Here is an 18,357-nt window from a genome sequence, read left to right on the forward strand (position 1 = left end):
ATGGTTTTAAATGTAAAAACAAAGAACGCAGACCCCCTTGCTCTCACAGTTCATTCATTTCAAACTGTTTTTCTAATCATACGTGGAACTTCTAATGTATTTGTTATTTACTGCTTTCCCCCAAAGCCTGCTTTCAAGTTCACAAATAATTGTTTCTATGCTTTCTCATGATTTAAAAGTCATCTTAATGATGGGAGACATTTTCCATTAAAGATCATTCCACTATTGCAGATGCAGTAAATACTTTCTAAGAGGCAGGTACTTGTTATAAGAATCCCCTACGCTTCTTGTTCATGCTAAGGTATTGGGAAGAGGAAATAAGATGTCTTATCAAGAAGCTAATTAGCATGATGGCACATAATTAAGGAAGGAGACTTTAAAAAAAGGAAAAGGAAATTAATTTACTGAAGACAGAAGAGTAAGATAGAAAGGGGAATAAGGAGCCTGCTTCCACTAGAAAATCAATTCAAGAGCTAATATTGCAGAAGAACTAAATTCAGGCGTCATCTGTGACATGGACTCCCAATATATGCAGTATTTAGGTACTTCAGAGTGGGAACACTGATTGAACCTGAAGGCTTTTTCACGTTACGTCATCACAGGCAGGGAATTGCCTGCTCTTGTGTATATGTGAATCAAATATCATTACCAACAGGGTAGAACAACACAAAAGGACTTTTTTTTTCACATGCTGGACAAAGTGGTTCAGAATCACTTAGGTCTCTGGTGGGATTTTGGTATTTTGGAGTAAATCACTCAACAATCTTAGCATTAAAGCATATCACCATAAGCAAAATCTAGAGAACTGGATCCAGGTCTTCTTCTTTTTGCAGATCAGTCCACATGTGGCAATGCAGAGAGGTGATGCAGTCATCCTGCGGTGCAGATAAACATGGCCATAAACAAAAAGCCAAACCAACCAACCAAACTTGTAGAATGCAAAAGCAAAACCCATTGATACAAAAGTTTAACAAAATGCACAGGGTAACTTAGCATCAATTATCACGCATTCAGAAACAGATGTATGAAAAGCAAGCAGGTTCTTGTTTTTATAGAACTGAGTGAACAGCTTTCAAGTTCAAGGCTGTAACACATGCAATAGCACGTACTACACATGTCAGTCCTACTACTTATTTAGAAAATAAAACAAAGGGGAATGAATAAGACAACTGTTTAGAATTGTGTTTTGCATTACAGATTAGCTGCCATGAAAGCAAGCGGCAGCATTTATAATGGGGGGAAATAGATATTCCCAAAAGAAAAATCAGCATTAGAAATCATGTCAAAATTACTAGTGGTCTTTCCGTATACAGAAGCAAGCAGGGGGAAATCAGAGATTATCAGGAGAGCTTCCAAACTTGCTTTTATTTGCTATAGACACAGACTACAAGTAGCAGATTTTTTTATAAGTAAAACATTAATTTGGTGTATAACGTATGAAATTTGGCTCCTGTTGCCTAGAATTGGTTCAATCCTCAACAACAGCTGGCTGACATTGAGAGAAAAAAACATATCTGGGATAGCAGCAGAGAGGGGTTGAATTAATTTTCAAAATCTCTGCATTTTTTTTTAGCTTCTGCTGCCATCTACAGAAGCCATCGCCAATCTGCACCAAGGGTAGGTACAGCAGTGAGAAGAACAAGGTAAACCTTCAGCCCAGTGACAAGCTGAGCTAGAAAGAACAGGGGTACTTCAGCTAACAGTCACTGAAGGACCTAAGGAGATCTCTTTGTAGATAGCATCTCTCTCTCAGTCAGGGCCCAAAAATTCATTCACAGCTACCTCTCGGCTCTGTAAATGAGTTAGCTCATCTGCATAGCACACAGATAAAAGCACAGACCTCATCAGTCTGTGTAGATCAACACAGCAGTGGAGCTGCCTGTGATGAAAGTTTTAATTTCTCTTGGTAAGACTGGTACATGGGTAACCACTACCTTGATTCAGTTTCTAATTTCTCCACTTGGTCATTTTGTGAAAAGATAAGCAGTACACAGGATTTATTTTGACTCTTCTCCTGAACAGCCTTTTGTCATCTAAATGACAAATCACAGAAATATTCTACATTTACATTTGTGATGACACCATACATTTGTGAAATATTTTCTCATCAGATTATGGTTTAACCAAGAGGTGAGTAGCATTCCCCTAATTTTTACATTCTATCAGCCTTGAGGACATAAGACCTCAGTGTGCTCTGGCTGAGAGACCTGCTTTGCTCAAGCTGAAATGGAATACGGTGGGCACTGGAAGATGGGAAAACCTTGGGATTTCTGCACCAAATAACTCCCTCCTCAGTACAGCCCAAGGCAGCTGCCTTCAAAATAATACTGGAAGATAAAGCAGAGAACAAACCTCCTTCCTGCCAGCCCACAGGTTGTGCAAAGCCTACAGCCGTGCCTCACTGTGGGAAGCACTGGGAAACTTTCCAGGTGCTTGAAAGCATCTGGATTTACCCAGCTTGGAGGCTGAGCATATACAGCTGTATAAACTATAGGGAAATATCCAATTAATCCCATCTCCTCCTCCTCACAGTGAGATTTAATGCATATAATCACTAGGTGAAACAGTGCTGTGCTGTCTAGGTGAGTGGTTGCAGGGACCTGTAAAGAAATGCTGGCACCCAATTACCTGCCCCTCCTTTGACTACACCCTCACAAACCATGCACGTGTGTCTTCAGCATGGGCTCAGGCAGGCAGAGAAGCAGTGTCTGCAATACTCCCCAGTTCACCATGTCTGGGGCAGGCACGGCTCTCCGTTCGGAAAAGGAAAATTCTGAGCTGCACACCTGGGTATGAATATGGGAAAAGGCAACAGGCATGAGCAAAATGCCACTAAAACTCATCTGCTTCGTCCTCTGCACTCTGATTTCACCTGATCTCACAGGTAAACCTCTGAAAAAGCTTCAGTTAACAGAAGCCAAATGACCAAGGGATTGTGAGGAACTAACAGTCTTTTGTCCTTCTGTTAAACCTGTCTCTGCAAAGCAATGCAGCATGCAGTCAGGTGACTCTGAATTTTAATTACTAAAAGTAAAAGAAAAAGACAATCCATATATTTTACATTCTAGAAGGTGATTCTGCAATTTAAGGGGAAGTTTCAGTCTGAAGGAAATTGACAAATTAATACTGTACTTGCCTCTGCTTTTTCTGTTCCATGAGAAGCTGTACTTGCAAGTCCTCTTTAACTGCTATTATCTCTGAGCACAGGGGAACACACTACCTGTAGTGTGAATGCAGGGTCAGGGAGTTAGAAAGTTTTAATTACTGGCTCAATTATGTTCACTGAGAATCTCCTTTGCCCTGGAAGATGGTTGTGCATTTTTCAATTTGCTTCTCCAAGTAGATGCTTGTCTCCAAGCACATCACCTAGATACGCCTGGTCTCCTAATTACTCTTCAGTGCTCTTGCAATGGTCAGTCCTCCAGAAAGGAAGCACAACTTGCAGGTGTACTCAGATTTTGCTCAGTGATGTCTTTGAAAACTTCCTTCTTTGCTCCTGAATTCAAGTTCTCTGCCAGAAAAAGTAATTTTACAGCTTGCTTGGCCAGCAGAACACTTTAAATCATTATTTATAAATCTTAGTTTCTTAATATGGAAAAACACTACCTCAGCTCCAAGTGGTGTGTTTTCTGCAGTTTTATTCTGTGGAATAAGGAGGACTGTGACAAACATATATATTTTTAAAAGATGACAAAGCTGGGCAACTATTCTTCAAAAAATCCATTTTAATTTTTACTGCTTTTTTGTATCTGTAGTGTCAGACAGCCATGCCCAGGCTGGTACCCATGTGCATATTGTGAGAGGCAGTGAGGGGGAAAGGTGGAATAACTTCACACTGTCTCCCCTGTTCCATTGGCCTCAGAGTAAAACATGAAGACTTAAGTGTCCTAATGTATTTTTTGAGCAAAGAACACTCTTTCATTTAAAAAAAAAAAACAAAAAAATAAAAAACAAAAACAAAAAAACAGAGAAAGAAGAGTATCAAAATCTACTGCAGAGCAAAGGAAATTTGTCAGCATTACTTAAGGCATTTTAAAATGAAAATCAAGAAAGATAAACGTACTGTGTGCTCCAGAGTGAAACTGCTTTCTTTTAACCACAGATTCCCTAAGTTGAGCATAGAAGGAGAAAAATGTTAAAAATAAAGTTCAAGAAAATCATTGCCATTGTAACTGGAAATCAGTTCTTCATACAACAAACAGAATATACTACTGATAGGGTAGCAGGCAAAAATGGTATTTACAGAGTAATATGGAAATGTCTTTTCCATGGCATGACTGGAGATGTCTGTCCAAAAGTACCCGGGCTTGAAAGACTGTAGCCTGCCTCTTCCTATAAAGCTTTTGTGTTTGTTATTGCTATTCGCAGCTACTTGCTACTGGTATTGCTTGTGAATACAAAACCAAATGGAAGCAGTAAGCAGCCCAAGGATAATCTCTGATCTCTGGGTCCTGCTGGCTTTCTCTGCCCAGTTGTCTCCTGTGCATTGTGTGGCTGGTGTTTCTTCTCCCTTAAAATAACTAAAGATAATGGAATGTGTTAGTACTGACACAGCATACTTCACTGTTCATACTTCGTGCCTCCTCTGTTTGTACAGCCTACAATCATCTTTCCTCCCACTTTTAAACGTATTTGTTTACAGGCTTCACTGTGCCAATAGGAGAACAATCACAGATTTTGTCAACAACAAAGTCAAGTAACACAGTGTAGTAAGCAAAGTACGGTCAGGAAATCAAGATTGGTCTCAATTAGACAAAAAATAGTTTAAGGGCCATCAAAAGGTAAATACAATATAGTAAGAAGAAATTCCATATCTCTGAACACAATAGATTATATATCCACCTCTGTTCAGACCTGGAACATCATACTGCGTGTGTGAGTCATATAGAAAAACTGGTGCCTGGTCATGTAATTAAAGTCTGTTATGTAATTCACACACCTCGATGCTGCAACTACAGAAATTCACATGGGAACCCAGAGTACAAGGAATAGCAGTAGCAAACAGCCTAAGCGTCAAGAAGCATAGAGAATTGAACAAGAGACCAAACGAATCCCTGAGCTGCAAAGTGAAAGGCAATAAAGACATTAAAAAAAAAAAAAAAATCTGTTTTTTTTTGTTGTTGTTGTAGTTGAAAAGTGTCTTGACAATAGTACAGAGCCCCAACCAGACAGAAGTGACAGAACTGCTGATATAGCAGACAGCAAGTCTTTCACTATCTGAATGCCAAGGAAGAAATCATCTCATCCCAGAGATCTCTGTCATTCAGTTTAAAGAAAGGCCAACCATTATGTCAACAGATTCAAATAACATCTTGCAAAGTATCACATCATAAGCTACGAATATGGGGAATATTATAAGGGGAAAAATGTGTTTTTGCAGTGCTTTAAAAGAATAATCACCACAAAAACATTGCTCATGGACTTGTCAACTCGGTTTTGATCTTGGGTAGAACAACTCACGTTAACTGGTAGCGTTATAATCACAGCTTTAAAAAAGCACCCTTTTTTGCAAGTTATATTAAATTTTAAAAATAACTTCAAAAATTAAAATAAAAAATAAAAGAGAAAGACAAGGGAAACAATTTTCTTGGGACTGGAAAACAGCAGAACAGAGATATGACCATTCTTATCATGTTGTGAAGGGTGTACTCATGGGGAAGCCTTCCTCTTGTGCTCTTGTCCAACCTTTGCTAAGGATTTTACATTAAAATAGAAAGGATAAGTGAAAGGATAAAATCTAAAATCTGTGTTGTAGGCATCATCCCAAACTTAGGCTTTGCTGATCTTCAGGAGAAACATTTTAACTTCATTAGTCCTTTAAATAAGTTTATCCAAGAAATTAATGAGGTAATTCGATTACAGCCTACAAGCACTTACATTATTAGAATCCTGAAACACGAAAAAATCTGTTCTAAAGCCAGAATCGTCAAATGACCAGTCCAGCCAAGCCTGGAAATAAATTGTACATTTAAACCACGATGAGAATTGTTCATTGGAACAGACTGTGGAGCATAACAGAGTATCTGTTATTTGGCTTCATTAAAATAAATTGGATCGCTTTCTAAAAGCTTTGCCTTTTCTCACTACTTTATATATTTAAAACCTCTGAAATAACAAAAAGACATGCTTTGCCTTTCTGTGAGCAGAGGCAGCTAAGTGTTCTGTGGCTTGCTCTTTGGTTGTCATTCTTCTTTGTGAAATACCTACAAACACTTAAATGACAGTGTCAAAATGCAGAGTTTTTCTGATGCAAAGCACAGTTTTGCACAATTCTTTTACTTTTTTTTTTCTAGTATGTTCATATAGATTTATTTTCTTTGTTTCATTTTTGCTAGGACTTTTAGGTGAAGATGCTTCGCTGCCAGCACCTCAGAATATCTCTATTCTTTCTACCAACATGAAACATTTCTTAATGTGGAGCCCTGTGACCGTCCAGGGAGAAACTGTGAGATACTCTGTTGAGTTTCAGGGGTAACTTCTGGTTTCTGTTTTGTTTTAGTTATGGTTTTTTCCTTCTTTGCTCTTTGAACACCAATTACAATCTCACACTACTTGGATTTCTTGAATACTGTTCAGCTCACAAGTGTAGGAGAAAGCACTGTTAATAGTGAGCAAGAAGAATACTCACGTTTGGTCTAATTCTGAGATTGCTTACAGACCAGGCTTTATCAACTGCTGGTTGTTAAGAAAGAGCTGCATAATCCAAGGCATGCACTAACTCCATGTATGCAAACTGCCTCTGTCTAGAGAATTAGGAAGATTAGCAGAAGTTTATTTAGAAAAGGAAAGAGAAAAGGCTTGAATTTTTTTCAGTGTTATTCCTTTAAACATATTATATACATTTATTTTTTTTCAGAAAGCATACAAGATTCTTATTTATCTCAAGCTGTGACTTATGTCATAGTTTGGCCTTTGAAATCTGATTCATCAGGGATAATCAAGTGAATGGGCAGCATCTGTGGCATCAACTCTGGGTTGCTATTCCCCACGATGCTTTTGGCTGATGAACAAGCTAGCTCTAGAATTTCTCTAGATAAAATCTAAAATACATTCATACTGGTTTTATAAACTCCCAGTAATCCAACCCAACTGTATTCTAGTGCTGGTCTTACTTGGAAAGAACTAGCATAGCAGCCTTAACCCAGCCTTAAAGGGGATGCGACAAGGATACCTCCTATCAGAATGCTGCCTGTTTGCTTTCTTTTCCCTAGGGAGTATGAACGAGAGTACGCTAATGAGAGCTGGATCCCCATCTGTGAGTGTTCCCTCATCACAGTCACTGCATGTAATATCACAGAGGATATCTCAGCCACCGTGGCCTATAACCTGCGCGTAAGGGCAGATACTGGTGCTCAAAGATCAGAGTGGGGCACCCTGAAAGGTTTCTTCATTCGAAATACAAGTAAGTCCTGACATTTGTGTTAAGCTGCACCAGTTACATTCATTTCTTGATGTCTGATAATAAGAGTTAGCTCTCATGCACGTCTGTGTATTGTACATGTGACTTGAAGCCCATAAATGGACAGAGCACATCCTACTTCTCAACTCTTCTCGTGCTTGGTTGGGACGTTTCATTCTTAGACGGTCACGCCGTGGTCTTGGATATCAGTCCCTCCATAAGCAGGGCAATATTTACCAGGGCTTGAATTTCAAGGGCTTCAAAGAAAGCTAAGAAGAGTCCAGGCATTCCTCTTAGCAGGCTGACCAGTCCTGCCGCTGATTTCAAGGAGTACTGATCAAGTGGGGTTGTTATCAATGCTCTATCTAATCCATTTAGCCTAGTTATTTTTAGGGTCCAGAACCTGATCCTATAGAAGCAGATACTCTAGAAAACACCCGTGTCATCCTCTGTCTGCTTTGCACTGCTCTGGAAATCCAGCTCCCTTCAAGGCACAATTGTTTCCAACCATGCTGTCAGATGAAGCTGCCTGTCTGAAGCCAGAGCTGACCTTAAACATTCATGGATCACTGGAAGTTACTGCTTCATGAGTAAGCAGCCCTCACCCTCAGAGAGCATTTAGTCAAAGCAGCCCCCTCAGAAATACCACATGAAATACCGAGCGTGTCTGTTGGTGTAGCAGTGATTTCTAGGTGGTGCTTTGGATGATAAATCTTTCCCTTTTCCAGGAGCTGTTAGCACAGAATTGAGTACAGACCACGCTGTCAAGCAGAGACACAGGAAGGATATTCCTTAGCTTAACTCTCTTTACGGACAAGAACAGCAACTTTCTCACTTTCCTTGTTATCTCTTTTCCCAAGCAGATCTCAGAACGGAGCAGTCTTTTTATCAGGGGATAAATTATGATTTTGACACAGCAGCTACAATTGGCATCAGATCTTTCCTAGTTATCATGAAATACGATACTAATGTGCCAGAGATTGCAGTTATCCTGAGATTCGAACTGTTCATGCACTGGTAGTTATACAGCTTCCTTCTTCAGTTCAATCAAAACTCCCCATCGAACGTATTTAAAAGCTAGCTAATATAATTGGAAAATCTGTTCTTTTGTCATGCCCTGACTGATAGAGTGGATTATCTCACAAGTGTTCAGGAAGGATGATAATCAGGCTTCTGAGGGTTTCTATAGCTTTGATCATAATGCAACAGACCCCAATCATTCAAGGGCCTTACAGTCTTCCACAGCAAATTATCAGGTCCACAGCAGATTATCAGACATTGTTTGAAACAACAATTCAGGATTTCAGATTAGCCCCATTGGTCTGCTCCTATCTGGAGCATCTTGTCTTTCTGTAAGCAGCTCTGCCTCATCAGCTCCTGCCAGCTACAGCATTGCTGAAGGACTCATGGCAGACTATGGAGGACCTTTGTAAAGTCCAGAATTTTTCATTCCCCAAACTGCTGGAGCCATCAGCACCTCCTAAGATTTGAACTGTGGCTTTGGGCAGTTCCCTTTTTGGTCACCAAAAGGCAGATGGTATGCTGCACATATGTTTATCGGTATCCCAGCTCCCTCCTCCCTCCAGCTCCTCACCAGCATTGTTCCATAACCTGTTTCTTTCAGCTGGCACCTTCATTACCTCTGCTGTAGTCTGATATCAAGTCTAAAACCAACACTGAGGAAGACATGGCACAACAAGGTACTTCCTTTCCTGCCTATGATTTTAATCCTCTTTCTTTGAGAACAGACTACCCAGAGTCTACTTGGCTTTAGGCCTAGGCAACCTTGGCACCTAGTTGCCAGGTGGGATCTCAGGCAGATACAGTCTGTAGGTCATTTTAAGACTCATTTTCAGCCAGAGCCCATCTATGTGGTCAGAGCTATCTCTGAACTCAGGAAGGAAAGATCCCACACTGCTGTCACCAATCTGGCCATGTTCAGTTGGTTGTAGCTCTCCTCAGTACCCAGAGGTCACCTCACATAGCAAGTACAATTTGCCTTTACATTTAAATGAGTCCATTGAGGGAACCCGCTTGCCCTTTCACATTCACAGTAAAGAATAAAGATAGCCTGTGTCAAAATCTATCTGCAAGATCTCCAGAGTGACCACCTGGAATTCCATTCACACCTTTTCTAAGTGATAAGGCATCACAGAGGCTTCCCAGTACTGTGAAGTATTTGACAGCTCGGTCCTGTGTCTTAGAGACCTCTGGGCAATCCTCTCTCTAAGCTAACTAACAGTGGAACTAAGTGGAACTAACAGCGTAGTTGATTTTAGTTCTTCATTTGTCATAGATCTGATACTTCAGTTCCCGAGCACAAGAGATAGATGGTAAACACTCATGTTTGGTTAGTATTTGTGGCTTAGCAATATTCATCTGTTAATACCCAATATTATTTTTAACCTCTGAATGGTGTTAGTATTTTTTTTTTCCTCGAGACATCATGTTAAGCATAATATCAGCTTTCAATTTAGAAGTACAAAGTAGTTTTCTAAGCCTCATTTTTGTGGCACATTCATCATAAACACACTTTGATTTCATATTTTCATATTGTTCAGCATCAACAGCAATTCACTTTGTGTAAGAGCAAATTCTATTAAGAACATCCCTTCTGTATGTTCTGTATGCTCTACTTCCTTTCTTGAAAGCAAGAGGGCTGAAACCAATTTCAGCTACAACAGAGTGCTAAGGAATAGCATGGGTAAGTAGTGCAAATACGATGTTTGTATTCCCTTGATTCTAAATTCATGAATGTACAGTGCATAGTTTCATCCATGCTTGATTGATTCTGATTGTTCCTCACAGCAGAGTCCCAGACCAAACCAAGCTTTGAATATGAAAGTAAGCATTAAGCATATCACCAACAGATTTACTTGCATACTAGTTACAAAAACATGTCACAGCAGGTCATCAGCACACCCAAGTCCTTCTAAAAGCAGATACTGAAACATAATGAAGATTCGTGTGAACAGACTGAACTATCCCAGGGCTTTATTTGCTTTCTCCTCCACCTTTGAATAACTGCCAAAATTCACATGAAGGAGCAGTGGTTTCACAGCTCCTCTTCTGTGTGCTAGCACCAAGCTAATGCCCAAAAGCAGAACTGGCCTGGTGTGGTGTCTCAACTTCTGGTTGCCCAGCTGGTTCTGCTGCTGATCACGTGGGACCCTCAGGCCAGATGCTTCATCCACTGGAGAAAATTAAAAACCTTTCAAGTCCATGCTAGTCAGCTATTGCCAAATTCCCGTTCAGAATGCCAGTCACAGACCTCCCCCTGCTCAAGCTGCTGCAAAATCTAGACAAGCTGGGAAGCAGGGCAGAGAGGTTTCTCCTCCATCGAAGAAACCAGCTATTATTCCAGATAATTGTTAGTGTGCTCATGATGGCAGCTGGAAAACAGCCATGGCAGGAGCCTCTCATTTTCCTAGCTGGGCCCAGTCAGACTTTTTTGAAGATATGCTTCTGATGTGATAACAGTGCTCTCTCCCCTTTGGCAGCTTTTCTGACCCCACCTCTGATGAAGGCCGTAGCAGATGGGTATCATTTACTAGTGGAGCTAGAAGACATGGGACCTGCTTTTCAGTTCTGTGTTCTCTACTGGGAGAAGGGCCAGGAGAGCAGGGTGAGTTTATCCTTGGATTTTGGCATGAAAAGAGAGCCCACGTGTCTTAGAGCAAAAGCATAAAAACACTTCCCAGGCACTGTTTTTCAAGTTCAACCTGCTGCTGCAAGGCTGGAGCACCTGTCTGGTATCAGCATGTGCCATGCTCCTCTGCACTGCAGGCTGCTGCTTTACTACTCCACAGCCATTAGCTTACTGGGCTTTTGAAATTGATTTCCTTCCTTTTTGGAAATCCAAGTAAATGAGATGAACCTTGTCCTATAGACTTGTGTCTAATTTCCTTTCACAAATGAAATGCTAACTGTTTGATATTTAAGATCTTAATGATCTAAACATTAATTCCAAATTTCACAATAGTTTTTACCAATTGAACTGTCACAAACACCAGGTTTACTGGTCAGTACACCTCCAGATCTCTACCAGGATTCTTTTCACTTTTTACTAGTTGTCACACTGGACGACTTATTTTGCAAGGTATCACAAACCACAGGCACTCATCAACCTGATTTGTTTCCCTGAAATCTTTTCAAACCAACGGCTCTCAAGGTCATGTTTTCACGAAGAAAATACTTTGATAGAGAGGACTGGCCCTGCCAGAAAAGCCCTACTGGCTTTTTAGAGATATCCATATGCATATGATGGTGGAAGCTGATCAGGCCCACTGTGAGCTAAGGCTTTACCTCTGCAATACAGCAAGATTTATGAACAACTAATTGCTACCTCTCCTTTCACGTCTTAGCAGATTGGGAACAGCAACTTCATCTTGGTTTCAGTTCACAGAGTCCTATTTATTAGGGGAAAAAAAGAGAGATTGGTTCATCTGCTATTTGAAGTGTGCAGAAGTGTGTTACAGTTGCACGCTCCAAGTTCATTTGCTCCTTACTAGCCCAGTCCCTCTCTGTACCGCAGCGTCACAGCACAGCTCTTGCACCCCCATCTCACCATACTAGAACAAGCAGGATATTGGCATCCCCAGAATAACTCAGACCCCACATCAAACAGAGAGTAGTGTGCTAGTGTTGTGGCTGACCACCATCAATAAGCTCATGGCTCTTTCTTTGCACCCCCTCCTACTTTTCCTGGCACATGTGGTCTGCACTCCACTGTGCTCCTTTTTATTGTCTCTTCCTATTCACACAGTCCTCTCTGACAACACCTGCTCCTGTTATTCTCCTCTTTTCCCCCAGCAAAGTCTGGGCTAGCATCACATTAGAACTCCTGCTCTCATTTAGGTCCTTGTCCAACATTCTGGTGTTCTCTTTCCTGGGTCTATGGCAGATGCAACAGAAGATGGTGAAGGAGATCAGCTCCACAATTCATCTGGCCACCATGGAGGCAGCAGCTGAATACTGCGTAAAAGCCCAGACATACGTTGAGACAATCAACAGACGCAGTAGCTTCAGCCAACCACAGTGCGTGAGGGCACAAGGTAACAGCCAGCCTTCCTGCATCTTCCAGTCCTGTAATCATGCCCAATAGATACCCCAGCAGCACTTCTTTGGTTTGCAGCCAGCATTTCAAGGTCAGGCTGGACTAGGCTCTGAACAACCTGACAAGCTGCAGATGTCCCTATTCATTGCAGAGGAGTTGGACTAGATGACATTTAAGGTCTCTTCCGACTCAAAAAATTGTATGATTCTGTGATCTAAGATTTCCTGTCTTGTTTGTAAATGTGCCACCCATGTGTTCTCCAAGGAAAATCTGGAGTGCAGCCCCCTGCAGTGGCATAGGTATCCCTCTGTCGAGTGTGGTGACAAAAAAATCTTACCAGAGCAGATTGGAAGGGCAGCCACAGAGAGCTGTCTGATTGCACTGAGTAACTTGTATTCTCACAAGCTAACAATTTTGTTGCTTCTCTTGTTTTCAGGCAGCAGAACCATGTGGCCCATCAGTGTCCTTTTGTCCTTTGCTGGCTTTGCTGTGGCTGCCTTGACTCTGCCTTTCCTTGCCTGGAAAACAAGAAGAATCTTCCAGGATTCCTGCTGCCCCATTGCTGTCCTGCCAGAAACACTGGTAACATTTTCACTTTGTTTTTAGGGCGCTGGATATTCACCGAATCATGAGGCAGGCAGAAAAAGCAGACAAATACATAGGAAAACTTGCTTATTGCACTGTAATGGAAAAGCTGGTACTTAGGGAAAAGAGCAAGCAAATCTTTCAACATAGCTTCATAAACTGGCAGCAAAGAGTTCATGCAAGCAGGCAGCTGAATTGTAGGATCAGGCAGCCCACATGGGTAGCTGCATGGCTGCCACTGCCTTCTGCCTAGAGCACTAGTGAACAGGGACGATGCTCCTGCTGCTTGTGGGGAAGCAGCTTGGAAAACACAGGCTGACCAGCTGCTCCTCAAACAAAACAGCTGTGTCATTGGCAACACAGCTCCATGTCCTCTGGCACCAGCAATGAAATCTTAATTCCTTGGTGAGGAGCAACCAGTAATTAAAACACCCTCTTCCACATACAGAAGGAGTATATTTAAGGCAGTAGCTTAAATGTGTTGTCTGTCTTAAGTGAGAATGTAAGGCAGCACCTTTTGTGGTCGTGGTCTGAGCCCCAGGTCTCTGCTGGTTGCAGCAGGCAGGATGAGAGGAGGCCTGTGGGGAGAGGCAGAAGAAAGAGACCAGGCTCATCAGTCTGAGAGGGTTTGAATGAATGAATTTGCTTTACAGAAAGTACCAGAGTCCCCCACCCAGCTGATATTGTGCGGGAGGGAAGAAGCAGAGCAATGTGATCTGATGGTGCATGTGATCCCCTCTGAAGAGGTTCTCTGCCTGTGGATTCAAGAAACACTTTAAGCATCCTACTAAAAAAAAAAAAAAAAAAAACACAACAACACACACAGCAACCAACCTTCTACAGACCAAACAGAATGTGCTTCAGCATCTTCAGAGTGCCAACAAGTAACTCTGTTCTTTGAGCCAAATCTGCTGCAAGGTAGTCTCTGTATGAACACGTGGCCGGCTCTCATCCTCTTCCTAACTTCATCCATCCACAGAAAAGCTAGAAAGGACCCCAGGTGACAACTGCCAGTTTCTGTACTTCTCCTTCATACCCATACCTATGGATAGGTTAACTTGTTTCCTTCACGGTTACATCGATGGTCCCAAGGCAAAGCCCACACTTCAGCCACCAGCATTTCACCAGAACAACGTATTTAGAGCTCAGACACTGAGTCCTAAACCACTTCACTGTCAGTAATTTTGCCTCAGATTTTTTTTTTTTTTTTTAAGAAATGAACCTGCCAGTCAGAGTTCCTTGCATGGTTAACACAGCTGAAATGAACAGAGATAAAATGCTGTCAGGGCTGCAGGCCCTAGACATGAAATAAAGATGTGTTCCATGTGACAGATACCAACGTATGATGCCATAGAGGAGAAAGATCGTTAATGATGAGTTAAGTGGGAGGTGACTGGAGCTGAAAAAGCAGGGGAAAAGTAGACTCAAGAAAAGGGGAAAGAAACAGAAAGAAGGATAGAAAGATATGCAGAGCATGCAGTCAGGGCCATCTGGGGTGCATGTTGGGCAGCCCCATGGTTCAGCACCACAGCTGAAGCAGGCTACTAACTGCATCATGCACAGCAAACCTGATTATGTGTCCAGGAGGGCTGTGGGGATCAACAGGAATGTTTATATAGAGGGAAAATATCAGGAAGGATGCATCAAACATCCCAGCACGACCACATCACAGCCTGTTTCAGACCTGATGACACCATTTTGTTCCAGATAGCTTATCATTATTTCTGCCTTCAGGAAGGAAATCTAAAAAGAGAAAGTCCTGCTAAACAGAAATAAGAGAGAGTACTTTTGCATATACTGCAGTGATGGCTGTTGCTGGAAGGTTAAGTCATTTAACACCTGCTCAGCAGAGACTTATGCTGGGAGGGTACGGGAAAGCTTTGATCTGAAGAGCTGCTTTTAAAACTACCAGCGGAACTAATGAAACACAGCAGAGCTTTTCCTCACAGAACGCGCCTTGACTTTCATTCTTGCAAAGTCAGCTGAGGCCACCAGGTGGAAGCAAAGCACCGCGAGGACGGCAGAACTGCCGGAGCAGAGCTCCGCGCTCCCCCGCCGAAGCAGCTCCTTCCGAACCCCCCGCAGCCCGGCTGGCATCTCGCTCCGAGCAGCACAGTCGCTTGCTTCGTTCCTGTCTTACCAGCTTCTGTCTGGACAACGCAAGAATCGAGTCACTAGGAGTTAAGTAACCACGAGGTTGGCTCCGATGGGTTCGTAGCAGAATATAGGGTAAGAAAACCTGTGCAAATCTGGCTCGGCATGGATGCTCAGGTTATCACTAATTAATTGGGAAATGGTGAGTTACAAGCACACGTATAATAGCAGCTCCAGACAATTGTATCAGCAAGTCCCTGCTGCTCCAGCTGAGCTGGGGGCTGCAGCAGGGGACAAGCAGCAGCTGGGTGATGTGAGGAGCTGTGGGCAAGGAGGGAAGTCAGCACGTAGCTGGTATGGGCTCTTTGTCAAATGCCTCCTCGAATAGCATTGCTCAGATCTGCCTTACAGTCAGTGACCTCGGCGGTAAAGCTGGTTTAGTGAGCTCCCCTGCTTCACATCTGTCCTGATTTTATTTCCATGGGTTTGGATGAGTTCAGTGTTTTAGTTTCTAGTGTGCCCTACAAGGGTGTTCCCATAAAGGAAATTGTCCTGTTGCTTGTCCAGCCCACGGCTATTATCTGAAAAGGCTTAACATTCCCTCCTATCTCTTCCCCCTCCAACACTGTTGCATTACAGCACTATCAGCCACTGCTCAGGGAAACAGAAAAAAGCAGGAAAAGGCTTTGTTAGTTTGAACAGGATTGGGAAAATTATTTAAACGCATATTTTCCAGCAGCGTGTTAAGCATAGTGAATGTGTTTCTCTCTCATTGCAATAGCAGATTTTATGACCTTCCTCGCTGCCAGTAAAGTGGTTTAACAATTGCACAATAATGCCCAGGCAATTTTAAAAGACATATCTGGAAGAAAAAAAAAAATCCAACAGCAGAGAGACAGGAGGGAATTGTTTACGTGTTGCTGCCATCTTAGCAAGACTGTGCTCCATTTACATCAGGATATTCCTGTTTGTGTCTGTGGAGACAAAACCAAATCTGAGATGCTGACTGAAAGAGCCTGGAAAGTTTCCAGCTTTGAAGTACACGCTGCATTTTGCTACGCCTGAAGATTAGGGGGCAGAACAATAGCAATTGTTTTGCCATCCCTGCACATAGAAACACAGTGGCACCACATTAGGGAGCTGCTGTCAGTCACTCCTTCCATTCATTTCCACACACTAAAGAGTTAACAGTGCCTTAGCAGTCATGGCAACGGCTGCCTTTGATAACTGATTTTGCTCCCACGACCATAATGCCACATTTCAAAGACAGGATCAGACAAGTAATCGCAGCAAAAAGCCATGATGAACTTTGTTCATTTCCATTAGGGTGGTGGTAAGTGACTCCATTTCTTTCTAAATACAAATTTCCTTTTTACTTTCCTCGTGAAGTGTCACATGGAAATAAAGTACAAACATGCATCACCTTGTCACTGCATTTGATTCTTAAGCTGCGTATAACCTGTGGGATGCAATTCCTCAATACAACCTTTTCCTGCAGACTTCCTAAGAGCAGAACAGAAGAAATGTCAGTAAGACCTTTTCTCAAAGAAAAACCATCCAGCCTGTGGAACACAGATCAGCATCAAGTGTTGATTACATGAACTTTTAAAAGGGTTACATGATGTTACTCAATTGACAAGAAGGCAAGAAATTCAATTACCTGTTCCATAACACTAACTGGCTAGAATATAGTCTAATTTTTCCTCTAAGTATATTTCCTTAGAAGTACATTACTGCTGGCAATTTTTAAGGGCTGCTGACATTAATAAACAACCCAGCATTTTACTCTCCCCTTGAGATTTTTAATTTGATATACTGTCATTTTCTTTAAAAAAAAAATATCAAAAAGAAACAAAGATCACTGCTTTTTCAGGACTATAAATTGATTTCAGTTTCTTGTGAAGGTGATATACTGCAAATGAAGTGCTACAAAGATCAAAAATGTTTAAAAGGTTGCACATAAAGATGTTTATTATTTAAAGACTTGCGTAGAAAAGTCTATTGCTATCAGAACACAACTGCAGAAACAAAACAGCTCAATTCAGACTTGTGGGATTCTCAATAAACAGAACTATAAAAGTACTCAGAAATCTCTAAATCAAAGTATAAGTATAAGTGGACTTAAAAGATGGCAAGGTTAAGTGAAGTCGTCCAAATAAGTACTGCACATGGAGCTCTAATTTGGTTTCCTTCACTATACGGGCTGTAAGTCAGCTCTTGGCTTAGAAGTGGCTATTTCTGAGAGTGCATGCTCCTGATTCACTGACATACACGTACAGCTGAGGACATGCTCCCACAGCACAGGCCAGCAGCTCTAAAGGCATCCTGCTCATCCTCACAAATGTTAGCCCCAGAGTGAGGTCTGACAGGCAGCTAGAATAAAGTAGAGGAATTAAGAACCTGCCGGCCTGAGCTTCCCTGGTGCACCTGCACTTCACAGTGGTAAAAGCCAACTACGCGCCAACCAGAGAGGTGCTGGGCTCACGCTAGAGCCTGCTGTGCCTCCTCCTGCTGTACGTCCAACTGGTTGGTGTTTCTTTAGCATGGAGCCAGGAGGAGAGTGACAGCTCACCTGACCTGTGGGCAGCAGGGACATCCTCCAGCAAGGCACAGACCCCTCTGATCTCTGCACTAGAAGAGAGGAACGGATCCAGAGGCTGTGACTGGGGCCAGACACATGGAATAATCAATGGCAACGAATGAGGGCTAAGAACACGAACTCGAATGTAGTTCCCTGCAGGAGGGAGAAAGGTAATAAGCCTCATCACAGCTCTCACACAGCAGTCTGACCACAGGAAACATAGGTGCACCACATTAGAACTGGCTTTGGTCACAGGGCTGTGACCTACTGAATTCCACATGTTCTTAGCCTCCTTTATAAGCTGAAGTCTTCATTTTCCCTTGGGACACAAGCAGCATTTGATTTATTTATTCATTTATTTTTCCCCAAAGCCACACATCTCTATGATATCCTTTGATTCACTAGAAATCAAAATCAAGAGAACTGCCCTGATGGACCAGTTTGGGATGAACTCACACATAATTCACCAAGGGTTTGCCTCAAGTCTGTGACACTGCTACCACCAGACACTTCTAATTGTGGCATGGCATTCTAACTGGGCAAAAACAGTCTCAACACCCACAGTAGAAATAAAGACAAAAAAAAAAAATCAGATATTGTTACATTGAATTCAAGCAATGGTATCACAGGAAAATTAGGCAG

General features: G+C 42.1%; 1 protein-coding gene across 3 annotated transcripts in view; it reads left to right on the forward strand.

Annotated features, from left to right (window-relative positions):
- The first annotated feature begins 2,682 nt into the window (after positions 1-2,682).
- The window catches only part of LOC100551382 (interleukin-20 receptor subunit beta), an 83,789-nt gene continuing 68,114 nt past the window's right edge, over positions 2,683-18,357 (forward strand). The window contains exons 1-7 of one of the 3 annotated variants that reach the window (XM_019620701.2): positions 2,683-2,884; positions 6,336-6,471; positions 7,212-7,402; positions 10,900-11,024; positions 12,303-12,453; positions 12,892-13,037; positions 13,694-16,473. In XM_019620701.2, the coding sequence (XP_019476246.2) occupies positions 2,818-2,884; positions 6,336-6,471; positions 7,212-7,402; positions 10,900-11,024; positions 12,303-12,453; positions 12,892-13,037; positions 13,694-13,819 (942 nt within the window). In that variant the 5' untranslated portion in view covers positions 2,683-2,817 and the 3' untranslated portion in view covers positions 13,820-16,473. Of the gene's footprint in view, positions 2,885-6,335; positions 6,472-7,211; positions 7,403-10,899; positions 11,025-12,302; positions 12,454-12,891; positions 13,038-13,693; positions 16,474-18,357 lie in introns of those variants that run through there. The other 2 variants (XM_085237625.1, XM_031555823.2) reach the window with 2 other exon arrangements.

This window comes from Meleagris gallopavo, chromosome 16 (assembly GCF_905368555.1).
Source record: "Meleagris gallopavo chromosome 16, MGAL_WU_HG_1.1, whole genome shotgun sequence".
Lineage (NCBI taxonomy): Eukaryota > Metazoa > Chordata > Aves > Galliformes > Phasianidae > Meleagris > Meleagris gallopavo.